Genomic DNA, 18325 nt, shown 5'->3' on the forward strand with positions numbered 1-18325 from the left:
GGGCCATTTGACTTGGGTCTTGAAAGCTGTGTAGGAGTTTTCCAGAGAGAAGAAGCTGGTGGGGAAAGGCATTTTGAGCACAAGGAACAGCATAAACAAAAGCAAGAAAGCGTAGGAGTGCAGGTTGTTGCAGGGCAGCTGGAGCTGGGGGAGAAACAGGAAACGGGGCCCAGGGTTCTTGGTGCTGTCAGAAGGGCCCACTGTCCCTCCAACTGTCCAGCCCTCCTTTCTGGGGTGATGACCCTTCAGAACTCAGCCTCCCCATGGAATCATCCTGGCCCACGCGGCTGATCAACCCTCTGGGAGGAGTCAGACAATGCAAGGGGAAGGGGGGACACGTGCTGTATGGAGCCGGCCCATGGGAGGCTCCCTAACCCAGATGTAGCGGGCAGGGAAGCCTGCTTTGAGGAGATTACAGCTGCCTCCTCGTGGCTCAATCCCATTTGCAAGTCATAATGTTCAAGGTACACACTTTGCCCAGTGTCTTAATCTATTCAGGCTGTTATAACAAAAATACTGTAAATCGGGTGGTTTATAAACAACAAACATTTATTTCTCACCATTTTGGAGGTTAGGAAGTGCAAGATCATGGTGCTGGTAGATTCGGTGTCTGATGAAACCCGCTTTCTGGTTCATAGATGGCCATCTTCTTGCTATGTCCTCATACGGTGGAAGGAGGGGGCTAGAGAGCTCTCTGGGGGTCTCACTTTTTATAAGAGCACTAATCCCATTCTTCAGGGCTTCACCCTCATGACTTAATCACCTCCCAAATGCCCCATCTCCTAACATCATCACATTGATGGTTAAGTTTCAACATGAATTTTGGGGGGACACAAACATTCAGATCATAGCAGCCAGATACAAAGCAATTCTTTCCAGTCACAGAAAAAGAATTTTGGAGTGAGAAAGACATGGAGTTTAAGCTTGGTTCTGCCAATTACCAGCTGTGTGGCTTTTTGCCATTCACTGAACTTCTCTGAGCCTCGGTTCCCTCACCTGTACAGTAAGTCTAATTGCTTGGAAGAATTGATACAAGAGTCTGTGTTCAGTGCAGGTGTTCAACACATGATCATTTTCCTTTCATTTTCCTTCTTTTCTTGGCACAGCTGACCCCTCTGCTGGGAGGAAACCCCCGCAGGCTTCTCTCAACTAATCTCTCCCCGCTTCAAGACCCAGCTTATGTGCCACCGCTTCCATGAAGCCTTTCCAGGCCCCTCAAACTGAAAAGCTAACTTCCTTTTGTAATGCCTTCTTCTTGTATTATGTTATTGCCTTTTCTTTTTCTTTCTTTTGCTCTTTTTCATGTTCACTGCAACTAGTGACATGCTACAAACATGTATTAAGAAAAACATTTCTTAATCAATAATTTCCCGTCTTCGTTTCTATCCCGTTCCTAAGTGGTAACACCCACTGTGTATCATTCTACACTTTTCTGAGTATACGCTCACATAAATAGATATAAATTTATATGAGGAGGTTTATGTTTGTCTTTACTGAATTTCCGTAGTATACACTGCTCTGATATTTATTTTTAATTGCTTAATAAATCATGGATGAGTGAACAGATGTAGATCTACCTCACTCTTTTAAATAGCTGCATAGAATTCCTTGGCATGGACAAACCATGGTTTATTCAACCATACCTCTACATTTCTAATTTTTGCCACCACAAACAAAACAGTAATACACATATTTGTTCATACATCCTTTCAGAGAAGTGCTTTTAGTTCTATTCGATAGATTCTTAAAAGTGGAAATATTGGGTCAAATGATATCTGTATTTTTAAAAAAATTTTAGTAGCTATGGCCGTATTGCTTTCCAGAAAAGATCACAGCAGTTCACATTCCAATCACTGAAGTTTGAGGAGTTGTTTTCTTACATCCTTACCCACTCTGGCACATTGTTATTCCTCTCAACATTTGTCAAAATGATGGATGAAAAATACTACAACATTGTTCCCTTTGATTGCATTTTCTCAACCCCTAGTAATTTTCACTAACTTTTCAATTATTTTATTTTTCATTTCTAGAAGTTCTATTTGGCTTTTTTCAAATCTGCCCGGTCATTTTTTAATATAAATTTATTTATTTTATTTATTTATTTTTGGCTGCATTGGGTCTTTGTTGCTGTGCACGGGCTTTCTCTAGTTACGGCGAGCAAGGGCTACTCTTTGTTGCAGTGTGCGGGCTTCTCATTGTGGTGGCTTCCCTTGTTGCAGAGCACGGACTCTAGGCACGCGGGCTCAGTAGTTGTGGCTCGCGGACTCTAGAGAGCAGGCTCAGTAGTTGTGGCGCACGGGCTTAGTTGCTCCGCGGCACGTGGGATCTTCCCGGACCAGGGCTCAAACCCGTGTCCCCTGCATTGGCAGACGTATTCTTAACCACTGCGCCACCAGGGAAGCCTGCCTGGTCATTTTTGATCATATCTTCTTGGTCTTCACTCAGGTTTTGTTTTTTTGTTTTTGTTTTTGTTTTTTTTTTTTTGCTGTACGCGGGCCTCTCACTGTTGTGGCCTCCCCCATTGCGGAGCACAGGCTCCGGACGCACAGGCCCAGCGGCCATGGCTCACGGGCCCAGCCTCTCCGCGGCATGTGGGATCTTCCCAGACCGGGGCACGAACCCGTATCCCCTGCATCGGCAGGCGGACTCTCAACCACTGCGCCACCAGGGAAGCCCCACTCAGGTTTTAAATACACCCTTCTCTACAGTTATTTAAGCACAGTAAACACTTATTTTATATTCTATACCCAGTAATCTCAGTATTTGAGGTGCTTGTGGATCTATTGACTCTTGTTCACTGTACCTTGTGTCCTTTTGTGGTGTGTGACTTTTGATTCTGAGCTTGCATTTGTTGTACTGCTATCTGTGTGAATTCTTTGAGGCTTGGTTTGACTGTGCACTTACCTCCAGGAAGGGTTTTCATTTTGTCAGACATCTGGGGCATTACCAATCCAGGTCCGTTTTAAATTAAGTTCCTTGTTGTTGTTGCTCTTGTTGATCCTGAAAAAAATGAATATTTGGACCCTGGATCTACTTGAGCTCTAGCCTATTGTCAGAATTTTTCAGGGGAGATTTTTCTCTACCCAGAACCGAGGAATGAGACAGATGTTTCCACAGCATTCACATTTGAGTGGTGGATTTTTAATAATTTACCCTTTTATAGTCTCTGATCTGACATCCAACCCTGTGAGTGGCCCAGACTTTGTCTCCTACTCTCTCTCCCCTGAAAATAAAAGTTCTAGGTTACTCAGGGTTGGAGATAATCCCAGGGAAGTCCATGGAGTTGGTGTTCAAACATCTCAGAGCACCTCAGAGAAGTTCCTTGACTTCCTTGAGAGCTCAGACATATAGACATACATATATTCAATATTTTCAATATTTTGAGATGCTTTTCAGAAGGAGGATTTCCAGTAACATGGACTTCCAGCATATTTTCATATGCTCATTTACTCTTTCATTAAAGTTATTTGTGTTCATACCTTTGGAACAGACATGTCTTGCGCACCTGTGTCTGCAGCCCCCAACCCCTAGCTAAAGTCAGTATCAGTAACTCTTGGGTGAACATTAAATGGAGTGATAACCCACATAGGGAGGAAGAAGAGATTGGAAAGTTATCCACGGCTGGATGGGATGATGTTGGAAGGGTGTTGTCATAGAGTCAGGGGGAATGGGCACTGACATTCACTGAGCCCCATTCTTCCTAGGCCAGTAAATGCATCATTCTAGTTTTTCCCAAATTTCCAAGATGACACGATACTTGTTAAATATGCAGGTTCCCAGGCCCTTCCTTGGTAATTTGGTTTCAGTACTCTGGAGGTGGGGCTCTGGAATGATGTTCAACAAGCATTCTGAGAGAGTCTTAGCAACAGGGAAGTTTGGGAAACACGATAGATTTTTTTCCTCTTAATTTAATTCTCACAACAACCCAGAAAGTAAGTATTTGCATGTATTTTACAAAGAGGAAATTTGGGCTCTTTTGAGAGGGGAAGTGATGGATGATCACACAGCTGGTAAATGACAGGTCTAGGGTTCCATTCCCAGTTGTCACACTCCAAAGCTCTATTTTTTTTCACCAGATATTGTCTGGTTATTATTGTTATTATTTTTTCCAAGTTTCTGTACCATTAGTTTATGACCAAAAGTCATCTTTTTAAAAAATTGTGTTAAAAAACACATAAGATGAAATTTATATCTTAACCATTTTTAAGGGTATAGTTTAGTAGTGTTAAATATTTTTACATTGCTGTGAAACAGATCTCCAGAACTTTTTCATCTTGCAGAACTGAAACTCTCTACCCATTAAACAATTCCCCTTTTCCCTCTTCTCCCAGCCCCTGGTAACCACATCTCTACTTCCTGTTTCTATTAATTTGACTACTTTAGGTACCTCATATAAGTGGAATCATGCAGTATTTGTCTTTTTGTTACTGGCTTATTCCACTTAATGTCCTCAAGGTTCATTCATGCTGTAGCATGTGACAGGATTTCCTTCCTCTTTAAGGCTGAATAGCATTCCATTGTACATATATCCCACTTTTGCTTATGCATTCATCCATTGATGGATATTCCACCTCTTGGCTACTGTGAATAATGCTGCTATGAAATGGGTGTGCAAATATGTCTTGGAGGTCCTGCTTTTAATTTTCTTCATATAAAACCTGAAGTAGATTTGCTGGATCATATAATAGTTCTACTTTTAGGGGTTTTTTTTTTTTTTTGAGGAACTGCTATGATTAGACTGGGGTTATGGGTTTTGGGGAGGAAGATCACAGAGGCAAAGTGCCATTTTCATCACATCGTATCAAGGATACATACTCTCATCATGATATATGACTTCTGATGTTGATCTTGATCACCTGGCTGAAGTTGTGTTTGTCATTTTCTCCACTGTACGGTTACTCTTCTTCCCCTCCTCTTTCCATACTGTCCTCTTTGGAAGGTCATTATGCAGGCCTATACTACAGAAGAGTAATGCCCCCCTTCATAAGGATCATGTTTTAACAAGCAAAATAACTCACACAACAGGTACCTAGCTCTTCTCATCACTGGTCATGCTCTGCACTTTCAGCAGCTGATCTGAGGTGAATAACTGGCCGCCCTATCTCCTGGAGGCTCACTCTTCTTACCTGTAAAATGGGTGTCGCTCATCCTTTACCCCTAGGACTGTAGTGAGTGGAGACAGTCTCAAGGTCGTCAATGTCAGTTCCCTCTGCCTCCCCCATTTGGCTGTCCCGCAACACCAGGCAACAGAGGGACAGTGACTAGCCCAAGGTTTCACCGCCAGGCCGCCAACTCCAGCCCATTCAGGGTTCTAACCACACCCTGGGTACGGATTCCCCCCACCCCGGGGCGGGAGCGAGGAGCACTTCCGCCAGCCACAAGTACCGCGCACGTGGCGGGCTGTGTGGGACCGGCGAGCGGCAGCGCCTGCGGGGCCGGGATGATGAGCCTGACCTCGGCGCCCGGTTCCCAGCCGTTGCGCCGGGCCGTGACCCCCGCGGGCCGGCGGACGGTGAGTGCGAAGGCTGGGGTGGGCGAGAAGACGCGGCCGGCTCCGGCCCCGCGCCTCTCCCTTTCACTCCTTCAAGGGCCCCCCCGTCCTTCCCTCCCCGCGGGCCTGAATTCCCCTGCTTCCGGCGCGCCCGTCTCGGCCTGCGGCTGGGCGCTCTCTTTTCACCTGGTCAGTTCCTGCCGCTTTGATCTCTCCTTCCGCGCCACAGCCTCGGTTCCGGTTCCGGTTCCGGCTCAGTCCAGCCTCTCCTCTATGCCCTCTTTCCTGCTTGGCTGCCTTTGTCTCCTCCTTCTTCTCTTTGCGTCTCGTCTCTCAGTCCCCTGGCTTGCCCCAGTCTACTGCTCTTCCTCGGCCCCTCCTCTTCCCCTGCCCCTCCCCTCCTGCCGGTGGGAGTAGACCCAACTGAGGGCTGGCCAGAGTATCATTCATTCCCCCACCCACCCCCCTGGACACCCACCCTCTCTAGCCTGTCCCTGCCCTCTGGCTGGGTCCTGAGTCCTCCTGCTTGCCCGTTCCCTCCCAGGGCTTGGGTGGGGGAATGGGGGGTGGGGGGAGGATCAAGAAAAAGCCCAGAGCACTCAAGGATCAGAACATTTAACCTCTCCCCGGCTACGTGCCATCCTGAAGACTTGTAGGAAGGGAAAGCAGATCCAGCAGTGGGGCGACTGTGGCTCTTTTCAATAGGATGATGATAACCTCATTGTTCCTGGCTATTGACAATGTCACCTGCTCAGAGGCAGGGGCCGCTCAAGGTACCCAATAAATGTCTGAATTAATTACCGGGCAAAGGAGGAAGCCAGCACTGTGCATGATGCCAAGTAGGGCCAGATTGGCCTTTATCAGAATACCAGGCGCTCCTGTAAGTCAGTGCTGAGGGTAAGTGCAGTTCACTTCAGCAGACACTTATGGAGCATCCCTGGTGTGCTGAGCACTGTAGTAGATACTGGTAACATAAAGATGAATCTGGGATAGTCCTCCCTTAGGAACCTCCCAGTCTAGTGGGGGATACAGATGAAGTAACAGTATTACAAGAGATGTAACTACCATGACAAGGGAAGTACATGGCCCTCTGAAATCACAAGGAGACAACTCATCCAGAAAATTCCCAGAGGAATTAACTTGAAGGATGATGAGTGGGCTAACTGAAGGGACTGGGGGTGTTAAATGAGTGAAGTCCTGGGGGCAGTGGGGCCCAGCCTGCTCTGAATGGGTTGGGGTTGGGGAGCAGTAGTTGGCTCTGGTAGTTGATTGCCAGGGTTGCAAAGGACCTTGTAAACCTTGTTAAGGAGTCTCGAGTTAACCTGTAAAGAAATGTGGGATCACTGAAGTGTTTAATGCAGGTGGTGACCAGATTGGATTTTCGCTTCAGAGAAACTGCTTTGGTTTCAGAATAGAGACCGGATTGGGGGAGGATATTCGAGGGAGCCGGGAGCCATGGAACTGACCAGCCATTTACAATGGCCAGGACTTGGTGACTGATTACCTGTGTGGGGGGAGGTTGAGGACAGGAGCAGAATGCAAGATCAGAGTCTAGGTTTCTGGCTCAGATGACTGAGATAGGGCACAGTGGGAAAAGGTCAAAGTTGTGGTGTGGGGAGAGATCTTGGGCTTGGGAGACATATGAATGGGGCCATCCCTCCATTGACTAGACTAAGTGTGACCTAAGGAAATGTATGAATGTTTGGTGGGATGAGAGCTGGGCCTGATTCATCCCTGTGTCCTCGTGGCCAGCACTAGCCTGGTACCCAGCAGAGGCTCCTAAAGACCACATTTCCCCGGCCTGTGCACACAGGGCCTGGGTCAGGCTTGCCCACCCAGGAATGCTTCAGCAGGGTGACTGGTAGAACAGGTGGGGAAGAGGGGCCATGAGGAAGGGCAGGTGGTCCGGAAGAGGGATGGAAAAGAAGTCTTTATCTGCTAGAAACACACACAGTAGTATTTATGGATGAGGTAGGAGGTCTGGGATTTCCAAAGAGATTTGGAGTTTTTAGAAAACACGGAGGGAAAAGGGACATAATTAGGAAGCTTGGGAACAGGGCCCAGGTCTTGGCTGATAAAGAAATGGGGCTGCGAATATCAGGGCAGGGGACTATTTTGTGTAGCCTCCGGAAATGAGCTTCAGGAACAACATTTGAAGTGATTGGATTCATTAAACTTTCAAAGCTGGAGAGTCTTAGAGTTCTCTTCATCGATTTTGCCTCACTATTTGATAGATGACTAAACTTAGGCCCAGAGAAGGAAGTGCGATGCCCTAGGAACATAGCTAATTACTGGCAGCGGTGCGACTGGATGTTGGGAGGGTGGGGGTAGGGCATCCATACTGTCCTGAAGTCAGACTGATACGGATTTGATCCCAGCTCCAACTTCCTCACCTCCTAGCTGTGTGACCCCTCTTTCTGAGCTTTCCTCGCCTGTAATGTGGGGACGTTAAGAGCTCTCAGTGGTACAGGAGTGATGAGAGTCCATCATCAATCCATTCAGGGGTTAAAGTCTGCAAATTCACATTTAACTGCCTGCTTTACAGAGCCACCTTAGGGTTAACCAAACAGCCTTGCCAAGGAGCCTTGAAGTTTATGGGAGAAAGAGGGTGTCACAGGTTCTGGGCTTATTTTTCTTAGGGCTGTATTGTTTGGCTGCCGTCAGACTGCAACCTCTTTTCTCCCTTCTCCATCCCAGCTAGCAGAACTGTCCCTTGGTAGGAGCTGTTGCCATGGCAACTCAGTTCTCCCCAGCAGTTTGGCTGCCTTGAGTTCTCTTAATTCCAGTGCTTTAATCTTAGAGGTAGAGTCCACAGACAATTTGAAAAGGAAGTCACATCTAAATCTGACTGAAGGACATTCCTGAGTCCTGTCCCTATCCCTGGCCCTGTAATGACCTGTAGTGGAGTCTCCAGTTTGGAAATCCAGCCTTCCCCCTAATACTATAGATCTTTTCCACAGCAGCAGCCATCACATCCCCTAGGAAACCTTCCCTGACAACCTCCAACACACATCTACAAAAAGAGCCAATCCCTTCTACCTTTGAGTCTTCCCCCTCAGCACCTACACATTTAAGCCATCTGTTTCCCTTTCTCCCCTATGAGCTCCTCAAGGGCAGGGACCTTGTCCTGTCCATCTGCTTCAGAGGAGGCTTGGGTGGAATAGGTCCTCCCTACATTTTGTTGGATGAATAGGGATTGAAGAGTGGAGGTGTTTGAAGGTTGAAAATTAATTTATGTAATGACTAAGTGGTAAATCAGACCTGAGTTCAAATCCCGACATTATCACTTAGTAGCTGGTTGGTCTTAAGCAACTTGAACTTCACCTCCTTAAGCCTTAGTTTCTTCATCTGGAAAATGGGGATTTAATACATTCATCATAGGATTACTGTGAGGGTTGAGTTGCAGAGTGTATGTAAAGCACTTTGCACAGTTACTAGACTGTGAAGGGAGGTTCTGTGTCCTGCTTGTTCCTCACTGTGTCCCAGCTACCTGGCACAAAATAAGCACATACATGTTTTATTGAATGAGTGAGTGAATTTTAAAAGATGAAAGTTGTTCAGGAAGCTGGGTTTGTAAGGATAACAACCGGTGTATCACCTCATGTGTAATAATTGCTATAGAGTATTATGGTATTTTTGTTAGGTCTGTGTGGCAGCGTTCCCCAGATGTAGCCCGACTCGCAGTCTCTTTCCAGGTCCCTCTCTGCACTCGCCTGTGGCCATCTCCAGGCAGATATCACATAGGTCTCACCCACGTCCTTAATGCTTAGCCCAAGGTCTGATCTAGAGAAGAGGCCTCTAAAAATTCTGATGAACAGCTAAATCTAACTTACATTTGCACCATACTTTACCATTTATGAGACAGTTTTACGCCTGTTGTATTTGGTGTTACCAACCTTGTCACCACCAAGGATATTCTTGTTATTTAATCCCATGGGCCCATATTTTGAAAAAATACCCATCAAACAAATTACATTTGTTAATCAGTGTCATGCCAACTGCTAATCAGAACTTCTGCTCTGTATGAAATAAGAATTTTTATCCCCACTTCCAGCATGGATGTGGACACACAGTAAGTACCAAAGAAATGATTCCTGAATGAATACATGTGTGATTTCTTTAGCCTTTCTGAAAGGTTGAAAATGTTTTGCCCCCCAAACCTCCCCCCCACAACTTTTTTTATTTTATTTTATTATTTTTTTTACTGTATCTTATATCTAAGCATCCCTGCCAGGAACTCTTGACTTCACAATAGCTCCATATCCTCATTATATTTTATTTATTTATTTTTTGGCCATGCCACATGGCATGCGGGATCTTAGTTCCCCAACCAGGGATTGAACCCGTGTCCCCTGCGGTGGAAGCGCAGAGTCCTAACCACTGGACTGCCAGGGAAGGCCCCATATCCTCACTTTATAAACAAGAAAACTGAGGCCTAGGGAGGGAAAAAGCCTTGCCACAGGCCACACGCTTTAGAGGTATTGTCCGTGTGACTTGCTTCCACTAATATTCTGTGACCTAAATGAGAAAATTCAAATGCTTGAATGGGCATTCTTATATCAAACTAAAATATTTTTCTTCCTTAAAATGCCTACTCTCTGTAGCTGTACAACATAAATATAACCCCCTTCAGTAAGATGGACATTCCAATAAGCTGAAGCCAATCATTATGGCTCCCCTAAATTCTGTAGGGTATTGTTCTTTGGATGAGAATAAATCATGAGCTCCCTGGAGATGGCGCTGTGGGTTCACTCTGCCTCTTGTGCCCCCAGGAATCTCCTGTAGTGGAGCTGAACGTTGGGGGTGAGTTCTATACCACCACCTTGGGCACCCTGAGAAAACTCCCAGGCTCAAAGCTAGCAGAGATGTTCTCCAGCTCCGCCAAGCCCTGCCTGGATGCAGAGGGACGCTTCTTCATCGATCGCTGCGGCACCTATTTTGGACCCATCCTGGAATATCTGCGCAGTGGGCAGCTGCCCACACAGCACATCCCCGAGGTGTACCGTGAGGCTCAGTTCTACGAAATCAAGCCTTTAATCAAACTCTTGGAGGACATGCCACAGATCTTTGGTGAGCAGGTAGCTCGGAAGCAGTTTTCGCTGCAGGTGCCAGGCTACAGTGAGAACCTGGAGCTTATGGTGCGCCTGGCGCGTGCTGAGGCCGTGGCGGCGCGCTGCTCTAGAGTTCTGGTGTGCCTGGTACGAAACGAAAAGGATGATGCAAACTGTGTGGACGCCCTGCGCTCCCTGGAGGCAGACAAGAGGTCAGTGGTCAAATTCGGGCCTTGGAAGGCAGCCCTGGATATCAGGGACCTCCTGGACTGCATGAACATGGACATTAAGGCCCAAGGGTACCAGGTACACTATTCACACAGCAGTCCATTACCGGCCAAGGTCTCCGACTACTTCTATACCTTCAGCTTCAGGTGGTGGTGATCCCCAGGGGCGGGGGCTGTTTGTTACAGGCTCTGGTGGCACTTACGAAATTAAAGGTTGCCTTCCAAAGCCATCTTCCTTTAATTTTAAAAACAAACAGACATCAAAAACTTCCAAGGTGGTCTACTTGAGTCTTGCCCCTTTGAGTCTTGTTTCCCCTTTGAGGACTTTCCACTCATTGCAACTGACTCCACTGTACTTGCCTAGAGAGGTGCAGCTGTTTCCTCTTTAAAGCCTCACGTACCTGCCAGACCCTTCCTTGAAGTCCAACAGCAAAGCAGAGGTGAATTGGAATGTTTCAACAATGCTTTGGCTGGAGATGTGGGATGACAACAGGAAAATAATAGGATGTCATGAGTCTAGACAGACCTAAAAATGTAATCTACCCAGCCTTAGCTTGTGGTCCAATCTTCTAGCCCTGGTGTGTGCCTTCATGAGGAAGATGCCAAGTTAGTATACCTGGAGTAGATGGCACTCAGATCTCTTTTCCCGGATGCTGTGGGTATTGGCTGCTAAAGCCTCACAGCTGTCCTCTTATCTAGAGCAGTAGTTCTCAAAGTGTGGTCCCTAGACTGGCAGCATCCCCAATACCTGGGAACTTGTTAGAAATACAAATTCTCTAGTCCCTACCTCAGACCTACTGAATGAGAAACAGGGAGTTGGCCCAGCATTCTGTTGTTTTTTTTTTTGCCATATGCCGGCCTCTCACCGCTGTGGCCTCTCCCGTTGTGGAGCACAGGCTCCGGACGCCCAGGCTCAGTGGCCATGGCTCACGGGCCCAGCAGCTCCGCGGCACGTGGGATCTTCCCGGACCAGGGCATGAACCCGTGTCCCCTGCATCGACAGGAGCACTCTCAACCACTGCGCTACCAGGGAAGTCCCCAGCAGTCTGTTTTAAGAAGTCCTCCAGGTAATTCTGATGCACTTTAATTTTGAGATCTGATCAAGAAAAGAATTGCTATCTCGCTTGTGTGGAGGTACAGAAGACTGATCCCTCACCTCAAGGAGGTGCAGTTCCTATTCTAGAGCTCCTCGTGGGATCAGGCTGAAGTCAGTCTTCACTGAACGCCACATTCTTTTTTTTTTTTTTTTCTTTCCTTCTTTGCGGTACGCGGGCCTCTCACTGTTGTGGCCTCTCCCATCGCGGAGCACAGGCTCCAGACGCGCAGGCCCAGCAGCCGTGGCTCACGGGCCCAGACGCTCCGCGGCATGTGGGGCCCTCCCGGACCGGGGCACGAACCCACGTCCCCTGCATCGGCAGGCGGACTCTCAACCACTGCGCCACCAGGGAAGCCCCCACATTCTTACTTAGTGGTCTTCCTCTGCTTTACCCTGCTTCCCGCCCTCCCCCTCACATCCTCAATAAACCACTTAAACAAGAGACTCTCTCAGGTTCTGCTTCTCAGCCAAACACATTAAGTAACATTTATCCTTCTCCGAGTTCATCCTTGGAGACACATTCATCCTTCTCCAAGTTCAGGTCTGGGATAGATGGCCCCTGTTCCCCACCTAGTAGGATTACCAGCTATCCTGGGTTCCCTGGGACTGAAGGTCAGGTTTAACTGTGAAGCTTTAAGGAATTAACACTGAATCAGAGAATTTCAAATTTAAACATAAAATCGCTCAGAACAGAGTTATTTTCAGTGAGCGTTTTAATTCAGTAACTGCATCTGCTTGTATATTTTTTTCTTATTTTCAAAGCTTGTTCTATATTTTCTTTTTCTTTTTTTTTTGGTATTTAATATGGTTGACAATTTAAAGTGGAAAAATCCTGAATATCTATTTGAACTTAACATCATGAATCAATTCAATGTTACTCATCAAGAGCCTGAAAAAAGTTCATACCCTTTCCTTTCATCAGTAATTACACTTCTGAGATTTGATTCCAAGGAGATACCCTGCTCCATAAGGTCTAAATAGGATTGCTTAAAATCTCAGTTTCATGAATTATGGAAAGATCAATGTCCTCCCCAAGATTTCTGCACATTCCCAGAGGGCTTGTCTTCTTATGGTCAGCTCTGGTTCTCTGTTTCCGCTAGATTCATTCAGCATAGGGATCAACTAGATGTCTTAAACCTGTTGTGCTGTTCTACGCAATGCTTACCCAGAGTTAACACTCAGATCTTTTTCTTAATTTTTACAAATGCCACTCCCATCAGCTATTTGTGCACATAGCAGACTGTGGCAAATACAGGCAAATAAGGGGAGTTTACCACACTGAAATGCCAACAACTTCAAGTTGACTATTGGGCATATTTCTTCTTCTTCTTCTTTTTTTTTTTTTTTTTTTTTATATATTTCTTCTTAAGAGTGCCTTAGTCACCTGCATCACTAGGGGCTTTTCACTAGTAGATTGTATTTGTGTCCTATTCTTTCTTCCTTCTCTGTTCCTGCCATGCTTCTCTGTAGGTGGGCGTAATCTTCCCCACCCCACTGAGTTCGTGCTTGGCCTCATGACTTAATCTGGCCGATGGTATACGTGTGGAAGTGACAGTGTGCCAGTTCCAAAATGAGGCTTTCGAGGCATGCCAAATTTCCACCAGCCCCCTTGTGTTCTTGTCATTTGCCAAAAGACTATGTTCCAGTTTAGCTACCTCTTTTATTGCTCTGGCTCTAGCCTGCAACCGTTTGGATCTGACTCTCTTCCTTAGCAATTTACCAAACTATTTTATTAAACGAAGGCAATTCCAATACCCCCGCCCCCCACTCTCAATCCATAATACAATTAAGATAACATACTATTTTTATCCTACTTAATTTACAATAGCAAAACAATTGGAAATAAGCCAACTTAGTTACATCTATATAATGCAATGTTATATAGCAAAATTGCATTTATAGATGGCTTAAAATTATTGGGGAGGAGATTAATTTAATTCAGTACAATTTAATTAAATCTTTGCTCTAAAAAGGATTTAAGGTGGTGGGGCTTACAGGGCTATGAAAAAAAGAAATATCATAAAAGATATAAATCAGAAATACATAAATTAAATTGACACGCTTGGTTGCCTTCCCAATAATACCATCTCCTCCCTTCCTCTGAAATAGTAAAATAAGTAAAGCACATTAGTAATGTTCAAAATACCATCTCTGAACACCCCAATTAAAAAATGGGCAGAAGACCTGAATAGACATTTTTCCAAAGAAGATGAACAGATGGCCAACAGGCACATGAAAAGATACTCAACATCACTAATTATTAGAGAATTGCAAATCAAAACCACAGTGAGATATCATCTCACACCTGTCAGAATGGCTGTCATCAAAAAGGCCACAAATAACAAGTGTTGGCAAGGATGTGGAGAAAAGGGAACCCTCATACACTGTTGGTGGGAATATAAATTGGTACAGCCACTATGGAAAACGATATGGAGGTTCCTTAAAAAACTAAAAATAGAACTATCATACGACCCAGCAGTTCTACTCCTGGGTATATATCTGAAGAAAACAAAAGATACATACACCCCAATATTCATAGCAGCATTATTTACAATAGCCAAGATATAGAAGCAACCTACATGTCCAACAGATGAATAGATACAGAAGATATGTGTTTATATATACAATGGAATACTACTTAGCCATAAAAAAATGAAATTCTGCCATTTGCAACAATGTGGATGGACTAAGAGGGTGTTATGCTTAGTGAAATCAGTCAGACAGAAACACAAATACTCTCTGTTATCACTTATATGTGGAATCTAAAAACTAGCACAAACAAATGTATATAACAAAGCAGAAACAGACTCACAGATATAAAGAACAAGCTAGTGATTATGAGTGGGGGAAGAAGGGGGAGGGGCAATATAGAGGTATGGGAGGGACTTCCCTGGAGGTCCAGTGGTTAAGACTCCTTGCTTCCACTGCAGGGGGTGTGGGTTTGGTCCCTGGTTGGGGGAACTAAGATCCCTCATGCTGTGCAGTGTGGCCAATGAGTTAAAAAAAAAAAAGGGGGTATAGGATTAAGAGATAAAATCTACTATGTATAAAATAAATAAACAACATGGATATATTGTACAACACAGGGAAATATAGCCATTATTTTGTAATAACTTTAAATGGAGTATAATCTATAAAAGTATTGAATCACTATGCTGTACACCTGAAACTAATATAAAATTGTAAATCAACTATACCTCAATAAAAAAAAAACACCACCTCTATTCATTTGTAGGGGTATATGTGGCTTTTCAGATCTGTTGGGATTAACTAAAGAAAATTATAGAGTCAGAGGAGAAAAACTTAAAACTGAATGCTAAATATAACTGTCATTATAATCCAAAGGAAAAACACACAGTAAAACCTTTGAGGTTGCCCTCATGGAGACACCCTACTTCATAGCACTGTGCCAGGTTTTCAGGTCTCATTGTTTTCTTAGAGCACCTCTTTTTTTTTTCTTCTACTTATTTTCCCTGTCTTCCCTGCCCCTCCTTTCCATTCATTCTTTTCCCTTTTCTGCTGTGCTCAGTGTCCTGGAAGACTGATCTCTAGGTACTGCATGTCCAGGCCCCTTCCTGGTTGGCCAAAGCCTTGGAAAGTATGAGAGCGGAAGATTGGGAACAAGAAGGCCTGGGATGTTGGTATGTAGATGAATGTCTTGGAATGGTGAAAATATTTGTGTTTCCTATGAATGCCCACCAGAGGGCACCCATTCTAGAAGAGGCTTTCAAAAAATAAATGGACACAATGATCCAAACTGTGCATTCCTGTGACTTCCCTGATGGTTCAGTGGGTAAGACTCCGTGCTCCCAATGTGGGGGGTACCCCAGATCGATCCCTGGTCGGGGAACTAGATCCCGCATGCATGCCACAACTAAGAAGTCCACATACCGCAACTAAAAAAATATCCTGCATGCCACAACTAAGACCTGGCGCAACCTAAATAAATAAATATTAAAACAAACAAACAAACAAAAAAACTGTGCGTGCCAGTCAGCCTCTTTCCCCAGAGCTTAACGGAGTCATGAGAAAGGTGGCCATGATGGTAGGGATGGAGTCTGTGCGTGGGCTCTGTGGTATATTTCCTCTTGCCAAAGCTGATCTGGTCAATGATGGATGTCCAACAGCAGAGACCAACACTGGGTCCCTGATATGGTATTATTCCCACCAGGGGACTAGATAGTTCTTGGTGGTAGGTAGATAATCCTGCAAATCAGTTAGCTGTATTGCACTGTAACAGACTGTTGGGAGAAATGCTGGCATTTCTAAGCAAATGGCATTGACAGTTTTGAGCATGTTTGCAAAGCTGCCTAGGGTTAGGATGCAGATTTATTTCATTAAGGGTAATAAAGCTAGTTTCACCCTCCAATCCTGGAGACATTTCAGGGTGATAAAAATGTTTCCCACTGGGTTGGCAGGAAAATTTGTTTCCTGACTGGTATAATAAAGATAATGTTGGGGGAAAAAAAACCCCGATATTGTCTCTCTCCAGAGGGCAGGTTTGCTAGCATTCCTCCTTTAAGATTGAGCGTTTCCTAAGCTCAGTGTTCTTCATCTGTGTTACAGATCTACTGTGCATGGCATTCACCTGCATCGCCCCCATAGTGTTTAGGGGGCAAGGAGAACTAATACAAACATGAAATTCATGCTGCCTGCTATGCTGTCAGTGATAAGCTGCCTAAATCTGTTTGGGCTTGTTTTCTCCTTCCCAGCTGACTCTATGGAAGTTAGCAGCTTAGGAATTGTCTAACCACATGACAACCTCTTGACCCCCAAACTTAATACCTTAAAACTATAACCGGGCTTCCCTGGTGGCACGGTGGTTGAGAGTCCGCCTGCCGATGCAGGGGATACGGGTTCGTGCCCCAGTCTGGGAGGATCCCACATGCCGCGGAACGGCTGGGCCCGTGAGCCATGGCCACTGAGCCTGCACGTCCGGAGCCTGTGCTCCGCAACGGGAGAGGCCACAACAGTGAGAGGCCCGCATACCGCAAAAAAAAAAAAAAAAAAAAAAAAAAAAAACTATAACCATTAATTATTTCTCATAGCCTATAAATTGGGCAGTTCTTCTGGTCTTATTTGGTCTCACTCATGCATCTGTAGTCAGATGGGGGATCAGCTGGGGTGGGGCTGGTCTGAAATAGCCTCAGCTGGGTCAACTTGGCTTTGTTCCATGTGGTCATTCACTCTTCATCAGATTAGGTTGGACTTATTCTCATGGCAATGGTAGGGTTCCAAAATCAAACAAAAGACCTGAAGAACTGGTATGTGGGTGGACCTTGAGGCCTAGGTTCAAAACTAGCACACTGTTACTTCTGCTGTATTCTACTGGCCAGGCACAAGGCCAGCCCAATTCAAAGAGTGGGGATACAGATTCCAACTCTTAATGGAAGCAGCTCTAGAGCTACACTTCAAAGGATTTACATACAGAGAGAGGAAAAATTGGGGCCATTTTTTACAAATCATGCTACCATATGCTTTATCCTTTCCATCAGGGAGGAAGTGGTGATTTAACCACATAGGAATAGATATATATCCCAGATTCAGATTTGACCCTTCTACTGCTATAGACAATGTTTGTGTCACCCCCACCCCCCCACCTCCATTTCCAAATTCATATGTTGAAATCCTAATCCTCAATGTGATGGTATTAGGAGATCGGGCCTTTGGGAGGTGATCAGGTCCTGAGGATGGAGCCCTCATGAATGGGGTTAGTGCCCTTATAAAACAGATGCCAGAGAGCCCCTTTGCCTCTTCAACCCTGTGAGACAGAGAGAAGACAGCTTTCTATGAACTAGGAAGTGAGCTCTCACCAGACACTGAATCTGCCAGCACCTTGACCTTGGACTTCCCAGCCTCCAGAACTGTGAGAAATAAATTTCTGTTGTTTATAAGCCACTCAGTATATGGTATTCTGTTATAGTATCCTAATGTCTCTATATATCCTATTGGTTCTGTTTTTCTGAAGAACCCTAATAATACCTAACTGCAATGTTTCTGTCAGCCCTAGCATTCATGGATACCTTATTCATTTTCATGGTATCTCACGCATTGCTTCTGACTAAGGAGCTTATTTTATGATGAAAAAAGTATAGCAAAGAAACTTCTTGGTCTTGCCAGTTACCCCATTTACTCAGATGTAGCTATAATAAAAAAATAAGGCTTCCCCTTTTTTCCATGTTTTGGGGTCTTCTGTACCTACCACAGTCTGCTTCTTTTTCTAAGCATCTGACATTAACTTGTTTCAAAGAATGAAACAACAAACAGCTAAAGTTTAGTGCAGGATGTAAACCTTGACCTTGGATTTATTAACACTAGCACGTGAACCATACTTTCTTTTTTTTTTTTTTTGCGGTACGCGGGCCTCTCACTGTTGTGGCCTCTCCCATTGTGGAGCACAGGCTCCGGACGCACAGGCTCAGCGGCCATGGCTCATGGGCCTAGCCTCTCCACGGCATGT

The 18325-nt window shown here is 45.2% G+C and overlaps 1 protein-coding gene and 1 long non-coding RNA gene across 2 annotated transcripts in view; one reads left to right on the forward strand and one right to left on the reverse strand.

The window, feature by feature from the left end:
• LOC132494026 (uncharacterized) overlaps positions 1-5784 on the reverse strand; it is a 22913-nt gene extending 17129 nt beyond the window's left edge. The window contains exons 1-2 of the long non-coding RNA XR_009533037.1: positions 5678-5784; positions 2905-3000 (exon numbers count right to left, since the gene is read on the reverse strand). This is a non-coding gene — a long non-coding RNA (uncharacterized LOC132494026). The remainder of the gene's footprint in view (positions 1-2904; positions 3001-5677) is intronic.
• Positions 5381-10995, forward strand: KCTD14 (potassium channel tetramerization domain containing 14). The gene is made up of 2 exons (XM_060105027.1): positions 5381-5512; positions 10264-10995. The coding sequence occupies exons 1-2, from the start codon at positions 5441-5443 to the stop codon at positions 10924-10926; spliced, it is 735 nt and encodes a 244-aa protein (XP_059961010.1). The 5' UTR covers positions 5381-5440; the 3' UTR covers positions 10927-10995.
• Positions 10996-18325: the final 7330 nt, after the last annotated feature.

The sequence above is a fragment of the Mesoplodon densirostris genome, chromosome 7, assembly GCF_025265405.1.
Source record: "Mesoplodon densirostris isolate mMesDen1 chromosome 7, mMesDen1 primary haplotype, whole genome shotgun sequence".
NCBI classification, from domain to species: Eukaryota; Metazoa; Chordata; class Mammalia; order Artiodactyla; family Ziphiidae; genus Mesoplodon; species Mesoplodon densirostris.